Consider the following 27872-nt stretch of genomic DNA (forward strand, 5'->3'; position numbering starts at 1 on the left):
GACCGAAGCTTTATAACATCATAATACTGAATCTGATAGGTGGAGATTTGATTTGGATTTCTCAAACATTCCCAGTTATTTTCTGAATTCGAATCTTCATGGTTTCGTTCCTTGCAGAAGTGGGTACTGTGCAGCATATATGGAAAAATTAATATCTTTCATTCTAGCCGTTGGATTGCTCTCAAATTTGGACAATACTTGTAATACTTCTGTATCTAGATTATGACTGGTGAAGATCCGATTTGGAGTCATAGAAAATTTGCAGTAAATTTCGGAAGTTGCTGCTCCATACTTTGGCTTCTTCTTGTCTTTTTCTTCATATCTCTTAACAATGTTCCATCCATTCAATGAGCAATACAAGACTTTAGAAATACATGTATAGCTTCAAAATAACTTCCAATAATTTATTTTTCAATAAATCTAATCTGAAAAATCTCACTTTAAATGGTTAGTAACAATTAACCGAGTTTTGTAATCATCAAAATATAATATTATGAGACTTGTTAATGCATTAAAAACATTAATCTCATAACACGAGATTTGTATGCGTTTAAGGCGTAACATATGCAAATTTCGTAAAAGGTCAAGAATTCGTATGTCTATTAAATTTACACGGCGAAAAATGTGTAGTTCAATATATTTTAAAAGGTTGTTGGTGAAAAAAAAAAACCTATAAAAATCTACACGCAAAGTATTTTAGGAGTTCAAGCATATAAACATAATATAATAATAAAACATATCCAAGGTATGATACATTGAATAAAGGCAACCTCAAGTCTGTTATATATAGATGTAATATAGTTGATTGATTTGATTGTAATTTTCCTTTCCTACCCTAATCCCTCTACCCTATAAATAGAGGTGTTTAGTTCATATATTAGATTACTCATCTTTTTCTATTATATTCTCTTTTGTCTTTTATTCTCTCATATTTCTTCACTAAATTTATAACACGTTATCAGCATGAGTGCTAAAGCTTCAAGGTAGAACTCATAAATAATTTTCATTCGTAATCTTTGTGTGGATGCTCTCGATAAAGCAAAATATGTAACTTTCATATTGATGCTCTCGAAATAGCACAAATGTTATTTTTTTTTTTCCAATAGCTTCAATGATCCGGTAGTAGCACAATATTAAAATTTAATATTGATGCTCTCAAAGTATCTCATATTTTATGTTCATATTATGCTCCTAAAAAAGCATTAATTTTAATTTTATGTTGATGTTCTTGAAGTAACACAATATATTTTTATTGGCAATATTGATAGATCTATGGACACAATATAAATATATAAGATTTTCAATATTCCTGAAGAATATTATCTAAAATCTTAAGTTTATCAATATTTTCGAAGAATATTGACTTTTATACACTTTTATGCTTGTGTCTTATATTGAGATATTATATTTTTTTATGCATTTATTTTTACTCGACATTAATTGATATTTGTTTATGTGAAGATTTATCATTCTTAGGAAAGTTAATAAATATGATTCCGTAAGTGTGATTAGATGCTTGTTATCATAATTATATATATATATATATATATATATATATATATATATATTGCACGTATATATAATTATTTGTTAACTAATTTTATAACATTGTTTAATAAATTAGTAAATAACTTATTTATTTATTTTGTACATTTTTCTACACGTATATATTCAACTTGTTATATATATATATATATATATATATATATATATATATATAAATTTATTATTATCCTTAAATTCGTTTGTTTTTTTTAACAATCGCAATGGAAAACATTACAAAACTTGAATTTGAAGCTTTTGACATCATTGAAAAAAACTATTTGTCATGGATTTGGATGCTGAGGTTCATCTTGTTTCTAAGGATCTTGGAAACACAATAAAAGAAGAAAATAATGAATCCCCGCAGGATCTTGCAAAATCTCTTATTTTTCTTTGCCCCTATCTCGATGATGGATTGAAAGCTGAGTATCTCACCGTGAAGACCCCACAAGAACTTTGGAAAAATCTTAAAGAAAGGTTTGACCATCAGAGAAGTGTAGTTCTCCCAAGAACCCGTTATGAGTGGATCCATCTTCGCCTACAAGATTTCAAATCTGTAAGCAATTATAACTCCGCATTATTCAAGATTTTTTCAAAGATCAAACTTTGTGGAAAAAATATTTCTGATCAAGATCTACTTGAAAAAACTTTCTCCACCTTCCATGCTTCAAATGTGCTCCTGCAGCAGCAATATCGTGAGCGTGGATTTAAAAAGTACTCTGAGCTTATTTTCTGTCTACTAGTTGCTGAACAAAACACTGAATTATTATTGAAAAATCATCAATTACGCCCAACTGGCTCTACAACATTTTCTGAAGTAAATGAAATATCATTCCCTGAAGTGAATGCCAACTCAACTCAAAATCCCCATATTAGATGAGGATGGGGGCGTGGGCGTGTCCATGGTCAAAACAAAAATTACCAGCAACATGATGGAAAGAGACAAAAAAACAAACCACCAGCAGTGGAAACCGAATAATGAAGAATAAAAAGGAGAAACGTGAAGGAGTATGAAGATAAGTGTTTCAAATGCGGAACGAAAGGGCATTGGTCTCGTACCTGTCGTACTCCAGAACATCTTGTGGATCTCTACCAAAATTCGATCAAAGAAAAGGGAAAAATAGAGACAAATTTTGCTGATGATGATGGCCCTGTTGATATAACTCACTTGGATGTCTCTGATTTTTTTTCACAACCAGACGGGAATATTGATCATTTGATTGGGGGTGGTGTGCTAGAAAAAATAGAGTGATCAAGTTCTGCCTTTAATGCTTTCGTGTCTCTAAGATTAGTGTCTTTGGTTATCTATGTTGTTTTTCTATAATAGTCAGATTTGCTTTTTTGGTTTTGGTTTTATTCAGTATAATTTTATTTTCAGTTGTAATATTGGTTAATTATTTGAGAACTTTATTTAATATAATTTCCTTATTATGAATATTGAAGTTGTAACTTAATCTATTATGCATTTTTTTTAGATTAATGGGAGAATACCAAGACATATGTCTAGCCGATAGTGGTACAACTCACACCATCCTTCAAAGTAAAAGGTATTTTTTGGAATTAACATTAGCTGAAAATAATGTTATAACAATATCGTGTGCATCAAAAATTATTGAAGTTCATGGAAAGGCAAAAATAATTTTGCCAAATGAGACAATTTTATATATTAAAAATGCACTCTACGCTAGCAAATTCAGTAAAAATTTGCTTAGATTTAAAGATATCCGCAGAAATGGATATCATATAGAAACATAGAATGTAAACAAGGTTGAATACCTTTGTATTACATCTATGATATGTGGTAAAAAACATATAAAAGAAAAATTACATGCACTCTCTTTTGGGATGTATTGCACAATAATAAAGGAAATTGAGGCAAATAAAGTCACACACAAGAGTTTGTTGACAAGAAAACTTTCATATTATGACACGACCAACTTGGTCACCCTGAGAGTTCAATGATGCGAAGAATAATAGATAATTTGCGTGGACATCCCTTAAAGAATCAAAAGGTTCTCCTAAATGGTGACTTTTCATGTGTGGCTTGTTCACAAGGTAAACTAATTATAAGACCTTCTCCAACGAAGATTGATGTTGAAATTCCAACATTCTTGGAAAGAATTCATGGGGATATTTGTGGGCCTATACACCTATCATGTGGTTCATTTTGATACTTTATTGTATTGATTGATGCATCAACTAGGTGGTCACATGTTAGTTTTCTTACAACTCGAAATATAGCTTTTGCAAAGCTACTTGGGCAAATGATTAAACTACGAGCTCAATTCCCTGACCACTCAATTAAGGCAATTCGCCTTGATAATGCTGCTGAATTTAAATCACAAGCATTTGATGACTTTTGTATGTCAATAGGTACTTTGGTCGAGCATTCAGTAGCCCATGTCCATACACAAAATGGTCTTGTAGAATCCTTTATTAAGCGACTGCAATTAATTTCAAGACCGCTACTCATGAAAACAAAACTGCCATCTTGAGCTTGGGGTCATGATATCATACACGCTGTATCATTGATTCGTGTAAGACCAAATAATTACCACCAATATTCACCATTGCAACTTGCATATGGTCAATAACCTGAAGTTTCTCACATTAGAGTATTTGGTTGTGCGGTACAAGTACCTATCCCACCTACACAACGAACCAAATGGGTCCCCAACGTAGACTTGGAATTTATGTGGGATATGAGTCACCGTCTATCATTAGATATTTGGAACCCTTAACAGGCGACTTGTTTACTGCAAGATTTGCAGATTGCCATTTTGATGAAACAAATTTTCCAACATTGGGTGGAGCAAAATTGTATCCTGAAGAACAACAAAAAAATCTTTTGGAATGAGAAAACATTATCTCATTACGATCCCAGAAACAATCATTGTGAGCAAGAAGTTGAAAGAATCATTCACTTGCAAAGAACTGCAAATCAATTACCTGATGCTTTTGTTAATACAAATACTTTACCCACAAATAAATCTAAAATACGCCAGAAGCTTGGCCGACCGATTGGTTCAAAGGATACAGTACCCAGAAAAAGAAAGGTACAAGAAAAACAAGGTTTGAAAACTATAGAAGAAGAAACCTTACATCAAAATGAAACAGATGTGGATAACGTGATCCATGAAGAATCACAACCACATGAAAATATTGAGACTTCAACAAATTATTTGATATCTCGTAAAATATGGGATCGCAAAAATACGAACATCGATAATGTGTTCGCACTTAACATGAATCTCGATAACATGCAAGGTATTGATGATCCCAAATCACAATCTGTTAAAGATTGTCAACAAAGAAATGATTGGCCAAAATGGAAGGAAGTTATACAAGCTGAATTAGATTCTCTAGAAAAACGTAAAGTGTTTGGACCCGTAGTTCAAACACCCAAAAATGTAATCCCTGTAGGATACAAATGGGTGTTTTTACGAAAAAAAATGAAAATGGCGAAATTGTAAAAGATACAAAGCCAGACTTGTAGCCCAAGGTTTTTCTCAAAGACCTGGAATCGATTACGAGGAAACATATTCACCTGTGATGGATACCACCCCTTTTCGATTCTTGATTAGTTTGGCTGTATCAGAAAATTTAGATATGCGACTTATTGATGTGGTCACTGCATATTTTATATGGTTCACTTAATAGCGACATATACATGAAAATCCCTGAATGATTTAAACCATCAGAATCAAGTGATACAAATCCCAAGACCATGTTCTCAATTAAATTGCAAAAATCATTATATGGATTAAAACAATATGGGCGAATGTGGTACAATCGCCTTAGCAAATATTTACTACAAGAAGGTTACACAAATAATGCTATTTGCCCATGTGTTTTTACAAAAAAGACGGATGAGAGTTTTGCAATCGTGGCAGTATATTTCGATGATCTAAATCTTATAGGAACTCCCGAAAAGCTCACTAAAACTGCCAATTATTTAAAAAGTGTATTTGAGATGAAAGATTTGGAAAAAACAAATTTTTGTCTCAGATTGCAAATCAAACATTTATCAGAAGGAATATTTGTTCATCAATCTTCATACACAGAGAAAATATTAAAACACTTTTACATGGACAAATCACATCCATTAGCATCACCAATGGTCGTACGATCACTTGACACTAATAAATATCCTTTTCATCCACTTGAATATGGAGAAAATATCATTGGTCCTGAAGTACCATATCTTAGTGCAATTGGTGAATTGTCATACCTTGCAAATTGTACTCGACCAGATATAGCATTTTCTGTCAACCTTCTAGCAAGATATAGTTTTTCTCCAACCCGAAGACATTGGAATGGTGTAAAACATATATTTCGTTACCTTCGTGATACAACTGACATGAGATTATTTTATTCAAAAAAATCAAATTTCTCTTTAATAGGATATGCAGATGCAGACTATCTTTCATATCCGCATAAAGCCAAATCCCAAACGGGTTATGTATTTACACGAGGGGACACATCTATTTCATGGAAGTCAACAAAGCAAACTTTGACAGCGACATCATCAAATCACTCTGAGATCATTTCAATGTATGAAGCAAGTCGAGAATGTATATGGTTGAGATCTATAACTCAACATATTCAAGAATCATGCGGACTACCAACAACGAAAGATAGCCCTACGACTATTTTTTAAGACAATGTTGCTTGCATTGCACAACTAAAAGGAGGGTATATCAAAGGCGATCGAACGAAACACATTTCACCAAAGTTTTTCTACACGCACAAACTTCAACAGAAATGTGATATTAATGTCCAACAAATCTGTTCAAGTGACAATGTAGTTTATTTATTCACAAAGGCATTACCGACATCAACATTCAAGAAATTGGTGCAAAAGATAGGGATGCATCAATTAAAAATATTCGGTGATTGAAATCAGGGGGAGTATCAATTGTTGTACTCTTTTTTTTTTTCGTTCAGGTCTTTCCCACTGGGTTTTACTGACAAGGTTTTAACGAGGCAACATTGGACTCTCCATCAATCATCTAGGGGGGGGGGGGGGTGTTATATATAGATGTAATTTATTTGATTGATTTGATTATAATTTTCCTTTTCTACACTAATCTCCCCACCCTATAAATAGAGGTGTTTAGTCCATATATTAGATACTCATCTTTTTCTATTATATTCTCTCTTGTCTTTTATTCTCGCATCTTTTTCTACTAAATTTATAACAAAGTCATTATTATTAGACATCTAAAAAAAGAAATATATATAATAATAATAATAATTATATTGTCCCTTGCTAACATCTTTGTTGATATTTTTATTTTCCACATACTTGATCGTTGTTGGTCTTGACAATCTTTACGTGCAGCATGGGTATGGCATGGCAAAGAGATGGGGACAGAGTTAAACATGAATTCAAACGTTGTGAGTCTTGGATAATGCAATTGGGATGTGGAATATAGTCGGGATGTGGAATTTAGCGCTCTGGCAAATAATGAGTGAACGTAAGTTTGGTTTCGATTCCATTCAAACCAAGAGTGCTGCAATTTGATCGGCCACTCCATCTAGGATCAAATTATTCACATCAACGGATATAGCTTTCCATTTGGCATGAGCCCCGCTCGACCATATAAACCCGGCTTCCTCATTATTCTTCTTCTCCCCATCGTAGTTAATCATTACATAAATGATCATCGTTTCCTACACAAGTTATATATAATAAACAACAAAGGCATGTCACTGCTGTTTTTATTTTTGTTTTTAATTTAGTTTGAGAAGGGAATATTAGAAAACAGAGCATGCATGAATATTTTTCGCACCTGGCCGGGAAGGAGATTTCCTTTGTTTTTAGTTTTTACAACCTTGAATCCGCTGATTTTAACAATGTCCCTTTGCCTGCCTCTGTAATCTCTACCAAATTCCCAAAAGGAATTAATTAGTTTATCCAAACGGTAGCTACGAAGGAATTTGTATATATAGATGTAATTGTTAGTGAAATTTTGTGCAAGTAACAATAGTCAATACTAATAAATTCTGAGATACTTGCTGGAGATGTTTCATAGTACCTTTTTATAATGTAGTTCCACAAATAGGATGGTCATTTTTGACATGGTACAGTACATGTTTGAGTGTTTTGACCAAAGAGATGTACCTTGCAATTAAGAACATATAGTAATGTTACTAATGTAGAATGTGTAAAGCAACTAAATTCTGAGGAAAAAAAGTAGAGAGAGCAAGGGAATGAGAGACATGCAGAAAGGAAAAGTAATCGGTCGACTGTGCTTGAATTCCAGACACGATAAACGTGTTGTTTCCCTCATCGATCTCAAAGATGAGCTCAACATAATTAATAAAATGCAGAGGCCGGATAGAGGCCACCAAATGACTGGTATTCGCCCACAAAAATAACAATCAAAGATAGGGTGCAAGAACTGCGATTCTTATAATGGTATCTAGCAGCTGGAAAGTTGTCTATCTTGATGTCTGGATCAAGCCGTGTCTCATGGATGCAATTGCCAAACATGTTCTGCTCAAGGACGGACCAACAGTAGCCCAGTCTAGCCCCCACCCTTAGCCCATATACTAATATATATGTGTATATTTTTAAGGTCCAATATAATGTTTTTTTTTTCTTTTTGGGCTCTTTCAAAAAAAATTTATTTTGGGCTCTTTCAATGTTTGATATAGACTAATAATATTTTTTGTTTTGGGTTCTATCAAACATATTTTTTCTATTTTGGGCTATTTTAACTTTGGTTTGGACTAACTAACTTTACAAATGGAGTTTGAGAAATTTCAATTATATTATACTAATAATAAATTATATTATAAAGATAATTAATTAAAAAATATTAGACAATTATCATCCGTATATTAGATTTCAAATGGAAAATGCTTTATTTTTTTAAAAAAATTTGTGTAATGATATAATATAATATTCTCTATTAAGTTTAGGGGGATAATTATTGACTATGCCCCTAAAGTTTTCTAACTTTCCCAAAAATATACTAACACATTTTTCGAGGCCAATTACGTCCCTCTTTTTATGAAAAAGTTCCCTGAAATGTCCCCCAAAACTAAAAAGGTTCCCTGATATGTCCTCCAAACTAAAAAATTCTCTATACTACCCTTATATTAATACTTTGTATAAAAATTTCCCTTTGGCTCACAAAATGGTATCAGAGCCTATGTAATTTTATTCAGACTTTATATTATTCATTAAATCATACTTTTCTTTGTTGAGGAAGAGATTTTCAACAAACCATGGTTTCAAACAGGAGTTTGAACCAGGAGAATTTCATTTATATGAAATCTCATAAACAAGTGAATCTATTTAAAATAGATTCTTTACAAAAGAAACTTAGGTTTTTTATACTCTCTGAAGAGATTAAGAAATATGATTTCTAATTCTCAATTTTTAGAGATTACACCAGATTCCTCTAAACTCTTCGAAGATCTTAGAGAAATTAAAAAGACGGTACAATATTACAGCAATCAGTTGTATGAAATACCTCGACAGATTGGAGAAATCCTTAAGAAACAAGAAGAAATTCTTGTAACTCTAAAGGATCTTCAAACCAAAATCATAAATCTAGAAAAAAAAAATTGGTTCTAGAAAGGGAAATACAGGAGGAAGGTTACCTCTCTCATTTGGTACCGAGCCTCTGTTACATCAGAAAGGTAAAACCAAAATGGTTCAAAAACCTTTAACTGATGATGAGATGATGATTAATCTTATAAAAGCAATATCAGAGAAAAACACTATCTGATGACTACTTTAGAAAGATTAAATCTCGAGGATCTACAAGATCTTGCGGATTCTTTTGTGAATCTCAAAGTAGTAGATCTAAAAATGAATTCCCCTGAGGGTGAACCACTCATTGGATAACCCACAAGGAATCCCCCTAGATATGTGGTTAAAACAGAAGAACCACATAGTGAGTTCCATGTTGGAGAAAATTCACATCCAGCAGGAACTAGATCAAGGAGTAGGATACCAATACATCACACTCCTTATGGAAAAACTGTTTTAGACCCGATACATCCTTATGGGGTTATGTTAAACCTGGATGTTCTGGACTTTAAAAACAGAGAAGATCTCATAGATGACTGGACATCAGCTATGAGAATTGCAGCAGGGACATTAGATCTCAATAAAGAAGGATTCATTAAACTTCTAGAAATGAGTCTAATGGGATCTGTTAAGATCGAATGGGAGATGACTATGCCAGAAACTAAGGAATCAATCTTAGCAGGAGAATCACTCAGCGAGATTGGAGGAAGAATGGCCACCCTATTTAAAGCACAATTCATAGGGATAGACTATTTTAATAATCAAGATACAGAGAAAAAGAGAAGATATACTCAAGCTCTGTATAGCCTCGAATTACATGATATCTGTTTAGTTGATGAATAAATTATGTTATTCACTAAATACAGATGGAATTCGGGAGTCGAGAAAAATATAGCTATTCAGCTATTTTTCGCAAAAATGCCAAGTCCCTGGAGAGAAATGCTGATTAAAGAATACGTGCCAGGAAATCTTGATACGTTGGCAAGACGCGCCTCTTTTCTAAAAGAAAAATTGGCAGAATGGTGCCATATGGCAGCATTACAGAAGAACTACAAGAAAATAAGGGGTATAGATAAACGTACACCTTTATGTTGTAGAGAAAATGATATTCCAACAATCATTGGAAACAGATCACAGGGATTTAAAAGAAAGAAATTCAGAAATAATCCCTATAATAAAAGAATGAGAAGTTCTTGGAAACCAAGAACATTTTGGTCCAAACAAAAGGCCAGATCTTATAGATCAGGTAGAAGAAGTGGACCTACAAGAACACCCCCAGCAACAAACTCATCACAAAGCAGGGGAAGAACACCATCAAGAAGAACTTTCAGAAGAACTCATACAAGAGCAAGTGAAAGCTTCAAGGATTGCAACTGCTGGACATGTGGAGCAAGAGGACATATATCTACGAATTGTCCGAAAAACGAGAAAAAAGGAGTTAAACTCTTTGAAGCAACACCAGATATGGATGATGCGGTTTTCTTTCAAGATCTAGTCCAAGTATATCAATTTGAGGATATCCCCTCAGATGAAAGCATATACGAAGAAGAGATATTGTTTAGTTAAGAAGATTCCGAGGATGAATCAGAATCAGAATAAGAATAAAGAGGAAGTGTTTTGGCATGAAACACATGAAAGTTTGGCTGGATTCTTTAGCCAAACCACGATATCTCATAATATGGTCCAAAGGATTATGAGAGAAAATCCAACGTTACAAAAGTACCAAGGATTTTCAGCAGGACAAGTAGAAAGAGTCTTAGGCAACCTCGGGCTTAGACAAAGAAGACATCATTTGATTTACAAAGTATCCAGAAGGGAAATGGCAATCCCTATGGAGTTAACAAGTAATCAAATAGAGATGCAGTTAATTCCTTTTGAAGAAGTAAGAGAGGAATTACAGAAGCTAAAAAGTGAGGTAGCAAGAACGATGTCTTGGATTCATATTGGAGCAATCCAAATAATGATCAAGGCAACTTTTAAAGAAGGAATAGATTCACCCATAGATATCGTAGTATGTGATAAAAGAATGGGGAATATCCAAGATGCTGTTCTGGGTACGATCTCAGGAAATCTATGTGCAGGGAAAATTGTAGGAGTTATTTATCCAAGAATAGCCTACAATTTAGCTGACAGAGACTTTAGTCGAGCCTTGACGTTGCATCAAAACTTCAAGGAAAAAAGATTAATGAAGGAAGGTAATAGACCATATTCTATTACTTATCAAATTTCATATGCTCTTTCTAATACTCAGCATTCCGAATTATTCATTAGAAATGAGTTTATTGAAATTCCAGAAATCTTTGGGAAAGTTGCTCAAGAAATATACCCGGAAAGAATCGAGTTTCCTTTAATTCAAGAAACAGACATTCAAATACAAGATAAACCGGTTCTATACAGAGATCTTAAAATAGAACCCCGAAGGTTATCTTTTCAAGGTGACCGAATGACAAGTCGAAGGTGGGAAAAATCTCCTATTCAGGAAATTCCACTAGAAGAAAAGGAGTTTTCAATAATAGGAAAACTTAGATCTCCAGAAGGATGGAAAGAAGTCAAGATAGTATTCGAAATTACAAGTCATCGGAACCAATTTTCTTGTAACTCGATTTACTATTTAGAGCAGCAGGTAACAGGAACTTACCAAGGACTAATAAATATTGGAGAATTGGAAGTTAAAATCTGTTGAATTCCAGGAAAAGAAGTGGATCAACTCATTCTTGGCCTAGAGTTTTTGGAGGACCATAAACCATGGAAACGCCTTGAAAAAGGAATAGAGTTTATGACAAAAGAAAAGACTTGGAGGATTTAATAAGAATTGTACGAGATGGAAAACCAAGAGAATTGGATAAGGAACAATCCCTTAATCAGATTCGAAAACTCTGTTTACAAACAAAGGAAGAAGCAACTGTTGAGATTAGTAAGTCATGAACATGATTTACTGGAACGCATTGAAAAAGTGGAAATGAGTAACCATACTCTACCTTCTGAAGCCTTAGAAAAACTAAAGGTGAATAGGCTTAAGAGGATTACTGAGTTACAACACAGTCTGTTAAAAATGGCAGGGCCATTTAGTAATCCCTTTAAAAGATGACAACAAGTCCTTTCTCCATATACATTCCGATTGGGATGTTGTATGAAAAATATAAGGCTGAATACTTTGCAGCTTATATTGACTCAGGAGCAGGAATTTGTACAGCAAAAAGAGGAGTTTTTCCTGAAGAATGGGAAGAAGAATTGCCAAAAATTGATGGACGAGATTTCTCGAAGAATTTTAATTCTTTGCAAAGGAATAAAACAAGCAGAGATCCTTATGGGAGGAGCAGGTCAAACACCTTGGTACAAGGTAAAGACACCTCCAATCTATTTCCATGATACAGGAGCCGATATCCTGTTAGGAAATAACTTCTTACAAATGTTTAAGAAGTACACACAAGACAATGAGTCAAGAAGACTTATGTTCACTACAATTTGTGATCATAAAATTATCGTTCAACGACTCAAGGTTTCTTTCTATCGACAATTGCCGATCATATTTCGCAGCCAGCGTGGTGATAAAGGACAACAAGAAGGTTTGGAGAAAGACCCAAGAAGGTTTGGAGAAACCATGTTGAAAATAACAACAGAACAAAAACTCCAAACGGAGGATATGGAGCTTCTCAAGGTAACTCTTAATCACAGAGATATAGAGTTAGAAGATAAGGTATCCCTTGAAGATGTCAAAAAGAGGCTCAAAGAAAGTTACAACGAGCATCATTTGGAATGGTGGGATAGAAATCAACTCAAAGCCAGTCTTACTCTAAAGGAAGGTAAAGAGTATGAATTCGGTAGATATAAGCCTATCCCAATGAACATAACAGATCAAAGGGATATGAGAATGATTATCAAGGAACATTTGGACCTTGGTCTAATCAAGGAAGGAGTTTCACCATATAGCAGCCCAGGTTTTCTGGTCAGGAATCATGGTAAAATAAAAAGAGGGAAACCCAGATTAGTTATTAATTACCAAGGTATTAATAAAATCCTGGAGTTTGATGGGTACTTCATACCCAGTAGAGAACATCTAATTAGTTGTGTACGAAATGCTAGAGTGTTCTCAAAATTTGATTGTAAGTCTGGATTTTACCAGATTCGAATGGAAGAAGGCAGTAAGAAATTTACAGCCTTCTCTACACCACAAGGACATTATATTTGGGAAGTTATGCCTATGGGATTGGCTAATGCACCCCAAATATTTCAAAGAAAGATGGATAATATTTTTAAGGATTATTTCAACTTCATGTTTGTTTATATTGATGATATTCTTATAGCATCAAAAAATATAGATGAACATGTTAAACATTTAGAGATTTTCTCTAAAATTTGTAAACAAGAAGGACTGGTTTTATCTGAAAAGAAAGTGGTCATAGAAACAAGGAAAATTGAATTCCTTGGAATTGAGATTGATGAAACTGGAATAATTTTACAACCCCATATTGTGAAAAAGGTAAAGAATTTTCCAGATAAACTCAAAGATGTAAAACAACTCCAAAGTTTTCTAGGAGTAGTTAATTTTGCAGGAATGTTCATAAACAATCTGGCAATGTACAGAAAGGTGTTCAGTCATTTGTTAAAAAAGGATGCAAGGTTTATATGGACCGATGACCATACTAAAGGGGTGAACCAATTAAAGGAGATATGTAAGAATCTCCCAAAAATGGCTATACCCGTGGATGAAGATGATCTGGTGCTATTTACAGATGCTAGTGACGAATGGTGGGCAGCAGTGCTTACTAAAATCACTCCAGATGGAGAAATACCATGCAAATATTGTAGCGGTCTTTTTTCAGAATCCGAGGCTATCAGATGGCATATCAACGAGAAGGAATTTTATGCAGTTAAAAGGGCTTTCGAAAAATGGCCATTATTTTTACTTGCTAAAAAATTTACTTTGAAAGTTGATAACACTCAGGTAAAAGCTTTCTTAAAAAATAAGATTGAATCTAAACCTGAGAAAGCTAGGTTATTAAGATGGCAAGCTTTATGTCAAAATTATATTTTTGATATTGTTATTATTAAATCTCATGAAAATATTCTTGCAGATTTCTTAACAAGAGATGGAAGGCAGTGACGTAGATTCCATCATGAAAATACAGAGGCATCTCAGGAAACACCTTGGGCTGCTTCAAACCGAGTTCAACCAGCTTGTCATAAGTGCTGATATGGCGGGCAGGTTACAACAAGCTGATCGGATCAAAGTATCCAATCGAATCACAGGATGTATGCAAGCTCAAACTCAATTATGGGCTGCTATTCAAGGACCAATTATGCTGGCCATAGAGAGACCATTGGTTTCTCAGAAATAAGAAATGTTAAAACCATTGGTTTTACAAGAGCAAGAAATACAGCCACCGGTTGTAAATCAAGAAACAAGCGCTAATCTATCATCAACTTTTGATGATCTAGACAAAGCAACAATCGATGAGGAAAACTCATCAAGTCAACCCTCCGCCTCTGGGGTAAAAGAAGAAGAGATCAATCTTAGGCCCAACACTGACAAGGGCAAAGCTAAGATTGATACTAACCCAGCTGTCATTTCTCCGTTTCAGGTTTATCAACAAAGATGGGAGAAATTAAATACAAGAAGTGAAATTAACCCAATCACTTGCAGGGTTGATGTTGCAGGAATATATCCAAGGGTTTGGCTAAAAAACAATGCCAACCCTAAGGATGTAAAACTATGGTATGAATTTGGGGCTTTGGCCTCAGTTTATACAACTTCACCAAGCTTCCAGGAAATATCACAGCTACCAAAATGGATTCAGGAAGCAGTCCAAGAAACATGGGCAAATAATGATCATTTGTCCAGAGGAGATGTGCTCGAGCTATACTTCTTTAGTGCAGCTCCAGAACCAATAGGGAAAGGATCACATGAGCTCTTTCATTTCATCAAGCTAAGGAGACCTGACATAAATAATCAAAAATTTATCAAGGATCCTATATCGGAAGAGATACCATTAGTATCCACTTTTGGAGAAAATAAAATCTCAACCAGAAGGGCATGAGGTATTTGGGTTTGTCTCACCGAGATGGACAAGGTCAAATTTCCATTCAAATTTTTATCATAATTCTGTGAATGGATCATTCCTGTTAAACACAATGACAGGAAAAACTACGGCTTTTGCGGAAGAACTCTTTGAAAATAAGAGGAACTTTTTGTGGAATAACAAGCTGCCGGGGAGTAAAGAAACTCGCCGAAAATTCTGTAACATGGCTCACATCGGAAGATGGTCAGAGAATATCTGCCCAGAATGTCCAAACCAAAAGGAGCCAGAATTCGGAAAAACCTTCAAACCCCGAACGGATCGTAAGGATTTTTCCGAGACAAGCAAAGGTGGACAGGGACCACCAAAACCGCGTTTTCCTAGGGGCCCACTGCAAAAGCAAAAGATGCCCCGACAACAATAAAGAAGTCATGTGATGAGAATAAATCCAAAAGGAAAAGTCAAGCATGTGATTCCTCCACTAGTAAAAGATGTCATCAGGCATGTGACTTGCCCACTAGCGAAAGATGCCTTCAATAATGGCATAAAGAATTCAAGACAACTGTAAGATTCCCTGAAGTTTCTCGGTGAAACGAGTGGAACTTCAGCTATAAATACAGGCTCTTAAGGAAGCTGAAGACATCGATCATTCCCTTCAGTTTTCTTACAAAATAAAACATTGTAATATTTCTCTTTCTAAGTTTGTATTCAGTTTTACTTTTATGTATTTCAAAAACAAGGCTACTATGAGTAGCTAAACTAGTTATCTCCTCCTCTTCAAAGGAGGTTGATTTATGTAATAATATGTTGTCTGAATAAATTTCCTTAGTCTCTTGTTCATTCATGCTCTTTTTTTATAATTAATATTATATACCGTACGCCTTAAGGTAGAAAACGAATTAAGGCTGTGCTGGGTGTCGTTGAAGGAGCTTGTGCAGAAACCATCTGTTGGGACTGCGTGGTTGAGGTGTGAGGAGCACTTCGTAAAAATCGGCAGGTATGACCCGATGACACTATGGTCAAAGAGGTATTTAATTTTAATTAATCTTACGAAAGCATGATGGGCATATGCATAATTTTAAATTGGGAAATAAAGGGCAAAATAGGTATTATTTAGTTTCAAGGACATGTTCGAGACACTTTTTAATTATTAAGGGATATTTTCAGGGCAAGAAAAACAAAAGGGATATAATTGGCCCGTTAGCGAAACTAGAGGGATATATTTAGGAATTATCCCAAGTTTAGGGGAGCTAATATAATAAAAGTTAGATTTTTTTATCATTATTATGATATTGATATTTAATAAAAATAAAAACTTATGAAAAACTAAATGATATATAAATTTAGAGAGTTAATTTAATTATACAAACATATATATATATATATATATATATATATATATAATAGATTAGAATATTCAATGTCTATAATTTTTTTGTACCTAAAATTTAGCCCCTTGAAGAAAAATCTTAGTTACGTCCCTGGTTCTGCTGTCTCAAGTAGAGGGTTCTGTTTGTGTTGTTTCTCAACCGATGTCGAAGGAGACAAGGCAACATCCCTAATATAAAAATATTTGTGTGAATTAGTATGATGTATTTTAATTTTACGACAATGATAATAATAATAATTAGCTAGCTAGTACTTGATGAAATTGCTTAACAAACAATCAAATACTTTAAATAATAAATTCGGAAAAAATTTCAACATATATTATTAGAATTTCAATGCTCTGAGAAACCAAACCTATATCAAGTGGTTGAGTAAACTATTATTATAAGAGTCTCCCAAACCAGATCGGATCGAGAAACAAAAAGTGTGTTGATGTACCTCAATTTAGTGATCCTCTTGGATGAGCTGATGAAACTCCTCCAATAAAAGATAAACCGTTGCTGACCTGAAACCATGAACGAGAGTGTTAGAGGGGGCCGGAAGGTGCTCCGGCGTATCCCCTCCGACTCTGAAGTCAAATGCTAGGATAGCGAAATATAGAGAGTGGTGTGTGTATACGAGTGAAAAATCGGATCTAAATAATGAAAATGAACCTGATATTTATAGGAAAGGGCTCCGGATTTAGCGCTTACCTTCATTATCAAGAACCCGAGAATCTCGGGATCACGATCCCGAATATTTAGGCTGAGATCTCTCTCGAATCTTGTCTAACAAATGAAACAACGATATGCTTAATCTGAGCTGAACTGCCCTACAAAGACTAACATGTATATTAATGTATGAGCTGACGTGAACCCCGAGCTCACCCAAAACAACTGATCCTAACACCTTAATTAGCTTATTGAGGTTTCCAAACCAATCTATCAAGCTAACTCCCTACTGATATCTAATCAGAACTGAGCTCCCAAACTACTGAGTTATGAATTATTGTGGGGGAGCTTAGCCGAGCTCCCGAGCCGATCTCCCGACCCTAGCTAGGAATTATGGTGGGGGAGCTTGGCCGAGCTCCCGAGCTCCCGATCCGAGCTGGGAATTATGATGGGGGAGCTTGGCCGAGCTCCCGAGCTGAGCCACCGAACGATTTTGGTTAGTTAAGGATTGATATTTACCTTAGGGTCATCTATGAGTTGAGGTGATTTCCTTTTCCGGTATCAGGTGTGAAGCAAATAGCTTTAAAATAAATAAAGATCCACCGAGGTAGCATAGAAAAATTACAAGTTTTAATTCGACTCCTCTAGCAATTTTAGGGACAATAGACTACTTCCTTTGATTTATATATTAAAAAAAAAAAAAAATTCCTACACGGAATGAAATTAAAATGCTTGAAAAAGAGTTTACCGAACGTCATAATCGTCGATGGATTGCCAAACTTTATCGCAATGACTATGGATTTTGCTGCAAACCACAACTGAAAAATCTACAACAAATAATCGGCACCGGACAAATATACAAAAAGAGTATTGAGGTTTTCTATTCTCTAAGCGTTTTTTTCTCAGAAAATAGATAGCTTCTTCCTCGAAACATCTATATATTTGCTATAAATTTTTAGATGATTTTATTTACTTAGATTTTAAAAACTTATGATTAAGATATATATGTCAAAAATAATAAATTTATATGACTATCTTTCTTAATTATATTTGAAAGATTTGTAATCAAAATAAATATGTCAAGATAGGCAAAAACTTCTATGAGACGGTCTCAAAGGTCATATTTATGAGACGAGTCTTTTATATGGGTTATCCATTAAAAAGTATTACAATTTATGTCAAAAGTATTACTTATTATTATAAATATGGGTAGAATTGACCCGTTTCACGGATGAGACCGTCTCACAAGAGTGTTACTCGTCAAGATAATATACAAATATTTGTATTTTCTATTATTTTTACATAAAAAAATATGAGTTTAGGATTTGATTGATTTAATAGCCATTATATATACAGGCTTTTTATTAAAATAATATAAAAATAAATATAAATATAAAATTATAGCATTTTGAAAAAGTTTATCATTCTATTGCAATCCGGAACTCAATCTTCCGGAGTTGCCAGGCTTTTTGCCATATTGACAGAATGCCAATTTATATATATATATATATATATATTTATTTATTTATTTATTTATTTTGTATTGGTTGTAACTGAAACAAGCCAGCTTTTTTGTTAAAAAAATTACGATAATTATCTTTCAACTGCGTGTGTTTGTGAAGTAAAAATTTTAATATAATTGAGCAATTAGTTAATTTTTTGGATATAAGAAAAATTGATTAAATGATATTGTGCTACATTTATTGTGATAATAATTAAGATTAAAATTAAGAAAATGATGTTAATTATCCTCTATTTATGATATAAAAAACACATATAATTTTAAATTTACGGACTTTGAAAATTTGTTGTTTTTTTATATAATATTTTTATAAAAATTCATTGTTATTATAAATAAAAGAAATAAGCCGACCGTGTTGTATGTATTTTGATTTATATACAATATGTTGTTTTTAGTGAAATAAAATAGGACTTAAAAAAAACTAATATAAATATTATAAAATTAATGCAGGTGTTTGAAATTATAGTAATTTGAGACAGATCAAATTTTTATAATTGTTATTTTTGGCCAATAAATGACCCGTTAACCAAATTAATCGATTGAAACAAGACATGTTAAACCAACCATTTTTCATAATTAAATTTACAAAAATAGAATCCGTCTGAATTAAGTAAACAATAAATATAATCAAAAAATAAATATAAATTTTATTATTATATATAAAATCAAAAATAAAATATTAACAATTTAAGTACAATTATTTTTCTATCTTATTAAATTAGAAACCTTCTAATTAACAAACTTTCAATTAATTAGTGAAACTTGATTTGAAATTATCATTATCTCATAACTTAATTTTCAATAAAACCAAAATTATTGGACAAAATAGTCATTTTATACGGTTTCCTCCTTTTAAGCCATTAAAAGCTCATTTTGTGACATTTAATATTATTTTATTTACAAAAATGACACTCATTTTATAAGATATATATATATTTTTGAATATTTGTTTAGAAAAATATTATATTTTTATTATTTTTACAATTTATTATTTATTTTTTTCGTTAAAAAAATTTAATGTACGAGCACGCAATGCGTGCATCGAAATACTAGTTTCAAATTAAATATCAACTATTATCTAAGTGTGATTATATTTTGATTTGGTAATCTATTATCTCGATTATTAGTTTGAAACACGTATATATTATATTATTTAAATTAACTACAAATTTAAAATTTTAAACGAAAAATTAAATTTATGTAATTTTTTTAACAAAAAAAAAAGTGATTTTTTTCGGATACAAAATCATACAACCGATACAAAATAAATAAATAAATAAATAAATAAATAAATATATATATATATATATATATATATAAATTGTCATTTTGCAAATATGGCAGAAAGCCTGGCAAATCCGGGACAGTAAGTCCCGGATTGCAATAGAATGATAAACTTTTTCAAAAATGCTATAATTTTATATTTATTTTTTATTTTTATATTATTTTAATAAAAAAGCCCATTATATATACTACCTATTAGACACCATATTGTGTTTATCAAAATTATTTTATTTCGCCCCTAAGGGGGTGTCCATGTTGGTGGAGCAGGTGAACTCTTGGCCAAAGATCAGGAGTTCGATTCCCCTTGCCAACACTTTCTTGGACTAGCCTGTCACACAGGGTTTGCCCATTGTGGTTTATCTGACTAGCGTAGTTTGCAGACTATTGCGTTAGTTCGGGGGTTTACCCAGAGCGCACCGAAAGGTAGCGGATGCGGGTTCCCACGTCACAAAAAAAAAATTATCCTATTTCGACATTTCAAATTATAGTTTAGTCATTCGATAATTTTTATAACTATGATATTACTTTTATTTAAAAATAAATCAAACTAATTATAAAATATTATATATGGTTATTATTAGGCGTTACCAAATATGCTGCCACAAAGAAAGTTCAAAATATTGAATATGTAACAGGCAACACGGAAATTTCGAACCTACCCATGGGGTATACCCCATGTATGGTGTGGCGTGTTGTGATTGGTCTAAATTATGTGGGCCACACATTTTTTATATGTGTCCCACATGATTGGATCAATCATGTGCTTCCACACCACCCATGAGGTATTACTCCATGGGTAGGGTCGAAGGAACCAATAACTTTCTTATTTTCGACAGGAATGATTGCAGGGTAAACCTATGGCTAATCAAAATACATATAAGAAAACAAAAATCAAGAACAGAGACACAGCTCCCCTTGGTTAGAAAAACTCTTTAGTAAAAGTATCCTACAAAAAAAAAATTCAAAATAATCTAATCTAATTAATACTTAAAATGCATTCATGCATAGTTAATTGGACAGTGATCTTCACTGAAAATTATGTGCAAAAACTTAAATGAAGATCATTTTGGTCTCCATTCAGATTCACATATAAGTAATAGCGATTGAATTTACACCACAATAACCGGGACTTCTAAATCGTGCACACAGAAATTTCAATCTCTAACACAAATATTTTCTTTTAATTAAAAACAATTTACACCTTTTGTTACGCCTTATACACATATAAATCTCGGTTATGAGATTAATATTTTAATGCATTAACATATCTCAAAAATTATGTTTTGAAGATTACAAAACTAGGCTAATTGTTACTAATGATTTAAATTGAGAATTTGCATATATAAAAAATAGTTGCTATTTACAAAATTGAAAGCAATTCAAGGGGTAATGCATTAAACCATCCCTATTGTTTCAACATGTTCCCTTTGTCATCCCTCCAATTTGAGATGCGTCAATTTAGTATCTCATGTTTTTTAAGTTGGCTCAATTAAGTCTCACTGTTAACCCACCTATTTGAATTTGACGAAAACCCTCAAAAATTAATTTAAACTTCCCAACTTTCCCAAAAAAAAAAAAATCCAAAAGCACTAATATCCTCCTCAAATTAAAAGGCAAGATGGATGAAGAAACTTCCTCCCCAAATTGAAACAACGATGCAGACTCATCACCTAATTCGAGCTCAGTGGCCACCATTGCAGTAACATATTCGACGCATCGTGGGTTCCTCGACGACGCAACAATGAAGAAAATTACAGCATATTATTTTCATTGTAGTTAGTGTCGATGGCTAAACGAAATAAATTATTCTTGACGTCCACCCCATTCTATGCTATTGTGCATACTCAATCGTCTACGATGCTTTATTATTATTTTTTTTTTTGAATTTTCCATTTTCATAGCCTTACAATTTCAATTTTGTATTTGTAGGCTTTATTGGATAACCACTTTGTATTACCATTAAGATGTATTATGGTGGAGCAATGAAAACTATGCGCAAGTGTAAAGAATATATTGGTGGATGTAATGAATATTTTGACTATGTGGATTTCACTAAATTAAGTATGGTTCGATTGAGGGGTTTTGCCATGAAACTTGGTTTTCAAGAGAAAGATAATATTAGATTTTGACACAAATTTGGGGTTGATTTAACCAAGGAAAGATATTTGACATCTGATATAGATCTTTTTGGATTAAATATCACATCCCAAGTGACAATGAGGTGAAAATATTTATAAAAAACGATGCAAATTTAATAATGTTAATGTTGAGGCCGATGATGGAAATTTAAATCTAAATGTTAGTAATGAGGGTGATGATGAGAATTGTGGGGATGAAGATGAATTCTACGACGATGATTATAATTGTGAAGAAGATATGATAATTGGCGATTTTAATAATCGTGGAATTGAATCTTCAAAGGGTCAAAGTGATGATGAAATTCTTAGTATTGTATTGTCTAAGATACAAAAATGAAGAAGGTGAAGAAGATTGTGTTGATAATTATGACAAACTGAATTGTCAAGTGGGTTCAAATGATGAAGATTTCAACAAATATGTCATGTTTGATCCCGTGTTAAGGATGAAAAAAAATCCTGAGCTAAATCTTGGAATGATCTTTAGCTCCAGAAAAGTGGCAAAAAATTTGTCATTAAAAGTCACTGCATTAGTAACGGAATGACAGTTATTTTTGTGAAAAATGATAAGTTGCGGTTTAGAGGTATATGCAAACACAAAGGGTGTGGGTGTTTGATTCATGTGTCAACCATGAGCAAGGATAGTTGTTGGCAGGTCAAAACGTTTCAACCCGAGCACAAAAATATTTATTGTAACCTCAAAAACATAAAACTTTGACCTAACGCCAAAATATTGTTTTCTAAATTTGTTAGTGTGAGACTAAAAATTGTAAATAGACAAAATAAAAATTACAATTTTCCCTGTATTAAATGAAAGATACAAAATATATATTATCTTAGATTTATAAAACCTCTCGATATGTAGCATTAATATAAATATTATATTTTTCACTTGAAAATGCTATTTATATTTACACTATCTAATGAAAGATCTTGTCGTACACATGTCTTTTAAATTATTTCCTTATTGCATTCAATTTCCATATTTATAGTTTTGCCTTTCTTAGAACAAGTTTTAAATTGGTAACTATATGATTTCTGTTACGAAATATTTGATATATGATGATATTTGTTTTCTTGATATGTAGGTTCTTATTTATGGAAACAAAATCAAAGATCTATATAGGAGTGCATAGACCGATCAGAAGAATGAATGAGATAGAAAGATCAAGAGAGTGAAACGTAGAGAGCAAAATACATAAAGAAAGTGTTGCAGAAATTCTAGAGTATTGAAGATCGATCATTGAAGAATTTTTGAAGAGATACTACTGCTACGTTGTGTTGCCGAGTAGTGTTGGAAACACTGAAGAACACACGAGTGAAGTATTGTTCAGAAAGTGTTTCTTTGGTTTTTATTTTTCGGCTTAGTACTTCCTATTGGTTTATTATTCTAGTTCTTACTAGTTTTTAGGAAGTCGTTTATTTTCTCAATCTGTTGAGAAAAGTAATTTTTCATAAAACAATCACTAGTTGGTTTTTGTAAACTGATTTTATTTTTCTAGTGAATATTTCGCCATGAGGCATCGCACAAGTACTTGATACTTGTGCATAATTATATGTGTTGTTATTTACTTTTACTGTTAGTTAATTATTCTGTTGCATAGTGTTATCGTGAAGTGTTGACAACACTGAAAGATAACACACACTCAAAACGTTATTTCTGGTATTTATTTGATTTTAGACTGTCCAAACCTAACAAGTGGCATCAGAGACATTCACTTGACGATACTAAGTGTGATTCTGTTTTGTGTTTGACAGGACATCACAATGGAGATACCTTATTCAGGAACTGCTCAACGTCCTCCAATCTTGGATGGATCCAACTATGCTATCTGGAAAGTCAGGATGCGTGTCTACATCAAATCGATTGATGAAAAGGCATGGCAACGTGTACTACAAGGCTGGAATCCACCAAGGAAAACTGATGGAGAAGGAGACTTTCCATGCAAACCAGAGACGGAATGGAATGCCGATGAAATTGCTGCTTCAAATATGAATAACAAAGCCCTTAATGCTATATTTACTTCTCTTGATTCTAATATTTTTTCACTGGTCACTAATTGTGTTTGTGCTAAACACGCCTGGGAAAAACTTCAAATGCACTGTGAAGGATCCGTCAGTGTGCGTCGAACCAAAAGAAGGATTCTCACTACTCCGTTTGAAAATCTGAGAATGGAAGAAAATGACACAATCGATGATTATGAACGACGATTGAGGAAGATCGAGAACGAGGCAATTGATCTTGGTGATGCTATTTCGAATGAACGTTTAGTGAGCAAAGTGTTGAGATCACTGCCTGAAAGATTTCAAATGAAGATTTTTGCAATTGATGAATCAAAAGACACATCAATTCAGGGCTTGGATGAATTGATGAGTTCACTTCGAACCTATGAGTTGGAGATGAATTTTGGAAAAAAAGACAAAGGTAAGTCTATTGCACTTCAAGTTTCTAACGACTCATATCATGATTTTGTTGATCTAACATAGGGAGTCAATTAGTCTGACTTAGGAGATGATTCTATTGCCTTTATTACCAAACAATTTGGTACCTACTTGAAAAGGATGAGAGATTCAAAGAAACCTGGTCAGAAGCCCAAAGTTTTGAATGCTCCTGCTATTGGAAAACTATTGAGGATTTGCGGACCAGAACAAACTACCATTCCTTCAAAGAGTCAAAATCACTTTCAAAAAGAAGGAAAAACACTAACTATCTCAAAAAGATTTGAGTTTGTGAAGTGTCATGAGTGCACAGGTTTTGGTCACTATGCTAATGAGTGCCCAACCAGACTTCGCAAAGGAATGTGTGCGTCCCTAAGTGATGATGAAGATGAGGAAGGTACAGAACAAGGAGAAGAAGAGACTCACAATGCTCTTTCAGTTCTGGTGCTGCAGAAGAAAAACAGTGTTATCACAGGTGTCACAACACTTGGCCACAACACTGCCCAAAAATTATTCTGTCTGAATGCATCTGTTTCTGGAGACTCAAATCAGGAAGCTGATGAAGTAGAACTTTCTTGGGATAATTCTCAGAAGATGTATGAAGAATTGTATAATGATTGGATAGTAAGGAACAAGTCAAATTCTGCTTTAACAAAGGAGAAAAGTGAACTGAAAGATTCAATGGCTAGACTAGAAGTTGTTCTGAGCAAGAAGGATTTAGAACTATGCAAGGTCAAAGAAGAGCTTGGAAAAGCCAATGTAACTCTCGCAAAGTTTAATTCAAGAAAGACCAAGCTAGATTCAATTCTGATGTTGGGAAAAGATGATAGAGTTGGTCTAGGCTTTCAAAACAGCAAGTTTGAAGTAGGGGAGTCGTCACAAACAGTTTTTGTCAAAGAGAACAGCAACTCTGCTATTGTTCCAATTACAATTCCAAAGGAAAAACCAATTCCATTGAAGGCACAAGCTCCTGTTCAGAGGAAAAAGCAAAGGAAGCGTAGGTTTGTTTGTCATTACTGTCACAAGCAAGGTCACATCAAGCATTATTGTTTTAAACTCAGGTATGACTATATGTACTGGAATTCCAGGCAAGAGCTATCATCAGTGTTGCCAACACTGAACCAGAACACTGCCAGAAGGAAAAATACTGAGAAAAAGGTTTGGGTACCAAAAGCGAAATCCAGTAGTAATGTTGTTTATACTTCCTTGAAAATTAATGTTGCAGGTCATTGGTACTTAGACAGTGGCAGTTCACGCCACATGACAGGATTGAAGAAGTATCTTTCTGACTATGAAGAACAGGATAAAGGAAAAGTGACATATGGAGGAGGAGCCAATGGAAAGATTGTTGGAAAAGGCACCTTGAATGTAGAAGGACTGCCTAAGCTTCACAATGTTCTACATGTTGAAGGATTAAATGTCAATCTTATTAGCATTAGTCAACTTTGTGATGATGATCTTTATGTTAAATTTGAAAAGAATTTGTGTCAAGTTTTTTATAAGAGTAATTCATGTGTTTTGACAAGGTCTAGATCATCGGACAACTGTTATCAACTTGGAGAGGAAATTGCTTGCAAATTCACCAAGGTTGATGATTTGAATTTATGGCATCAAAAGTTGGGTCATGCCAATTTCAAAGCACTGAAGAAACTTAGCCAGTATGTCGATGTACGTGGAATGCCAAATTTTACGACTGGAGTTCCATATGTGTGTGTAGATTGTCAAAAAGGTAAGAAAACTCGTATGTGCTATCCAGTGTTACAACATTGTGGGACAACACGATGTCTTGAACTCCTACACATGGATTTGATGGGACCAATTGAGGTTGAAAGCTATGGAGGTAAGAGGTATTCATTTGTGTGTGTTGATGACTTTTCAAGATACTCATGGGTAATTTTTTTTAAAAAAAAGTCTGAGACTTTCGATGCTTTCAAGAAATTGATAAAACAGATTACTAACTTGCATTCTTTGAAGGTTATCAGTATTCGAACCGACCATGGTAAGGAATTTAAAAACTCTTTGTTTGATCAATTTTGTGAAAAGGAAGGTATATCACATGAATATTTAGCACCCAAGACACCTCAGCAGAATGGCATTGCCGAAAGGAAAAATAGAACCCTCCAAGAGATGGCAAGGGTTATGTTAAGCTCGAAAAATATTACAAAAAGATTTTGGGCTGAGGCTTTAAATACTGCATGCCATATATCTAATAGGGTCTATTTAAGAAAATGTTTTACTATGACGTCCTATGAAATACTCATGGGAAAGAGGTCTAATCTTAAATATTTTCATGTTTTTGGATGCATATGTTATGTTTTGAATGACAGGGTGCAGTTGGCTAAGTTTGATTAAAAAAGCGATAAGTGTTTATTTCTTGGATATGTTTTAAATAGTAGATCTTATCGTATGTTTAACTTGAGAACTAGAACTATCATTGAATCTATTAACGTGGTATTTGATGATTATGCAGATCTGAAAGGAAAAATAATTGAAGACAATATTGATGATCTGCTGGATATTGTCAATTCCCAAACTGATTCCAGTGTTGTCAATAATGTTGTCCCACTTGAAAAATCACCCAGCACAACACTGAGTCCAACACTGAATTTGAATGAACAGAGTACAGAAGATCAGGATGAATCTGAAGAAACATCACAAGATGGTGATTATGATATACCAAGTAGAATTCAGAAAAATCATCCTACTTCACAAATCATAAGAGATGCACAATGAAGAATGCAAACCCGAAGAAAGGAAAAGATTGATTACAGAAAGATGAGTGGGTTAGTGTGCATGACTTCCGCATACTCTCAGGTAAGATATTCTTGTTTTGTGTCTAGTATTGAACAAAAAAATGTTGGTGAGGCTTTAAAAGATGAATTTTGGGTCAATGATATGCATGATGAACTTGAACAATTTGTTAGGAATGATGTGTGGATCTTAGTTCAACCACCTGATCATAGTAATATCATTGGAACAAAGTGAAGTTTTAAGAACAAAACTGATGAATCAGGAAATATTGTAAGGAACAAGGCTAGGTTGGTAGCTCAAGGGTATACACAAGTTGAGGGGGTGAACTTTGATGAAATCTTCGCACCTGTAGCCCGTATAGAATCTGTGAGATTATTGTTAGCTATTGCTTGTCACATTAAAATGAATTTTTTTCAAATGGATGTCAAAAGCGCATTTTTGAATGGAATATTGAATGAAGAAGTGTATGTAAGGCAACCTAAGGGATTTGAAGATCCACATCATTTTGATCATCTTTATAAGTTGAAGAAGTTCTTATATGGATTGAAACAAGCACCTTATGCTTGGTATGGAAGGCTCACAGAGTATTTGCTT

General features: G+C 33.4%; 1 protein-coding gene across 1 annotated transcript; it reads left to right on the forward strand.

The window, feature by feature from the left end:
- Positions 1 to 1828: 1828 nt before the first annotated feature.
- LOC140873496 (uncharacterized) lies at positions 1829 to 27260 on the forward strand. The gene is made up of 5 exons (XM_073276645.1): positions 1829 to 2098; positions 23847 to 24513; positions 24598 to 25946; positions 26145 to 26367; positions 26998 to 27260. Exons 1-5 carry the CDS (start codon positions 1829 to 1831, stop codon positions 27258 to 27260), a joined length of 2772 nt encoding a protein of 923 aa, XP_073132746.1.
- Positions 27261 to 27872: the final 612 nt, after the last annotated feature.

Source organism: Henckelia pumila, chromosome 1 (genome assembly GCF_033568475.1).
Source record: "Henckelia pumila isolate YLH828 chromosome 1, ASM3356847v2, whole genome shotgun sequence".
Taxonomy (NCBI): domain Eukaryota; kingdom Viridiplantae; phylum Streptophyta; class Magnoliopsida; order Lamiales; family Gesneriaceae; genus Henckelia; species Henckelia pumila.

Bases quoted from the DNA above. Each gene is read 5' to 3' on its own strand.
- LOC140873496 (XM_073276645.1), top strand. From the start codon at position 1,829: ATGGATTTGGATGCTGAGGTTCATCTTGTTTCTAAGGATCTTGGAAAC. The intron at 2,099-23,846 runs GTAAGCAATTAT...TGTGTTTGACAG, and splicing joins GCCTACAAGATTTCAAATCT to GACATCACAATGGAGATACC. The intron at 25,947-26,144 runs GTCAATCTTATT...TGGCATCAAAAG, and splicing joins TACATGTTGAAGGATTAAAT to TTGGGTCATGCCAATTTCAA.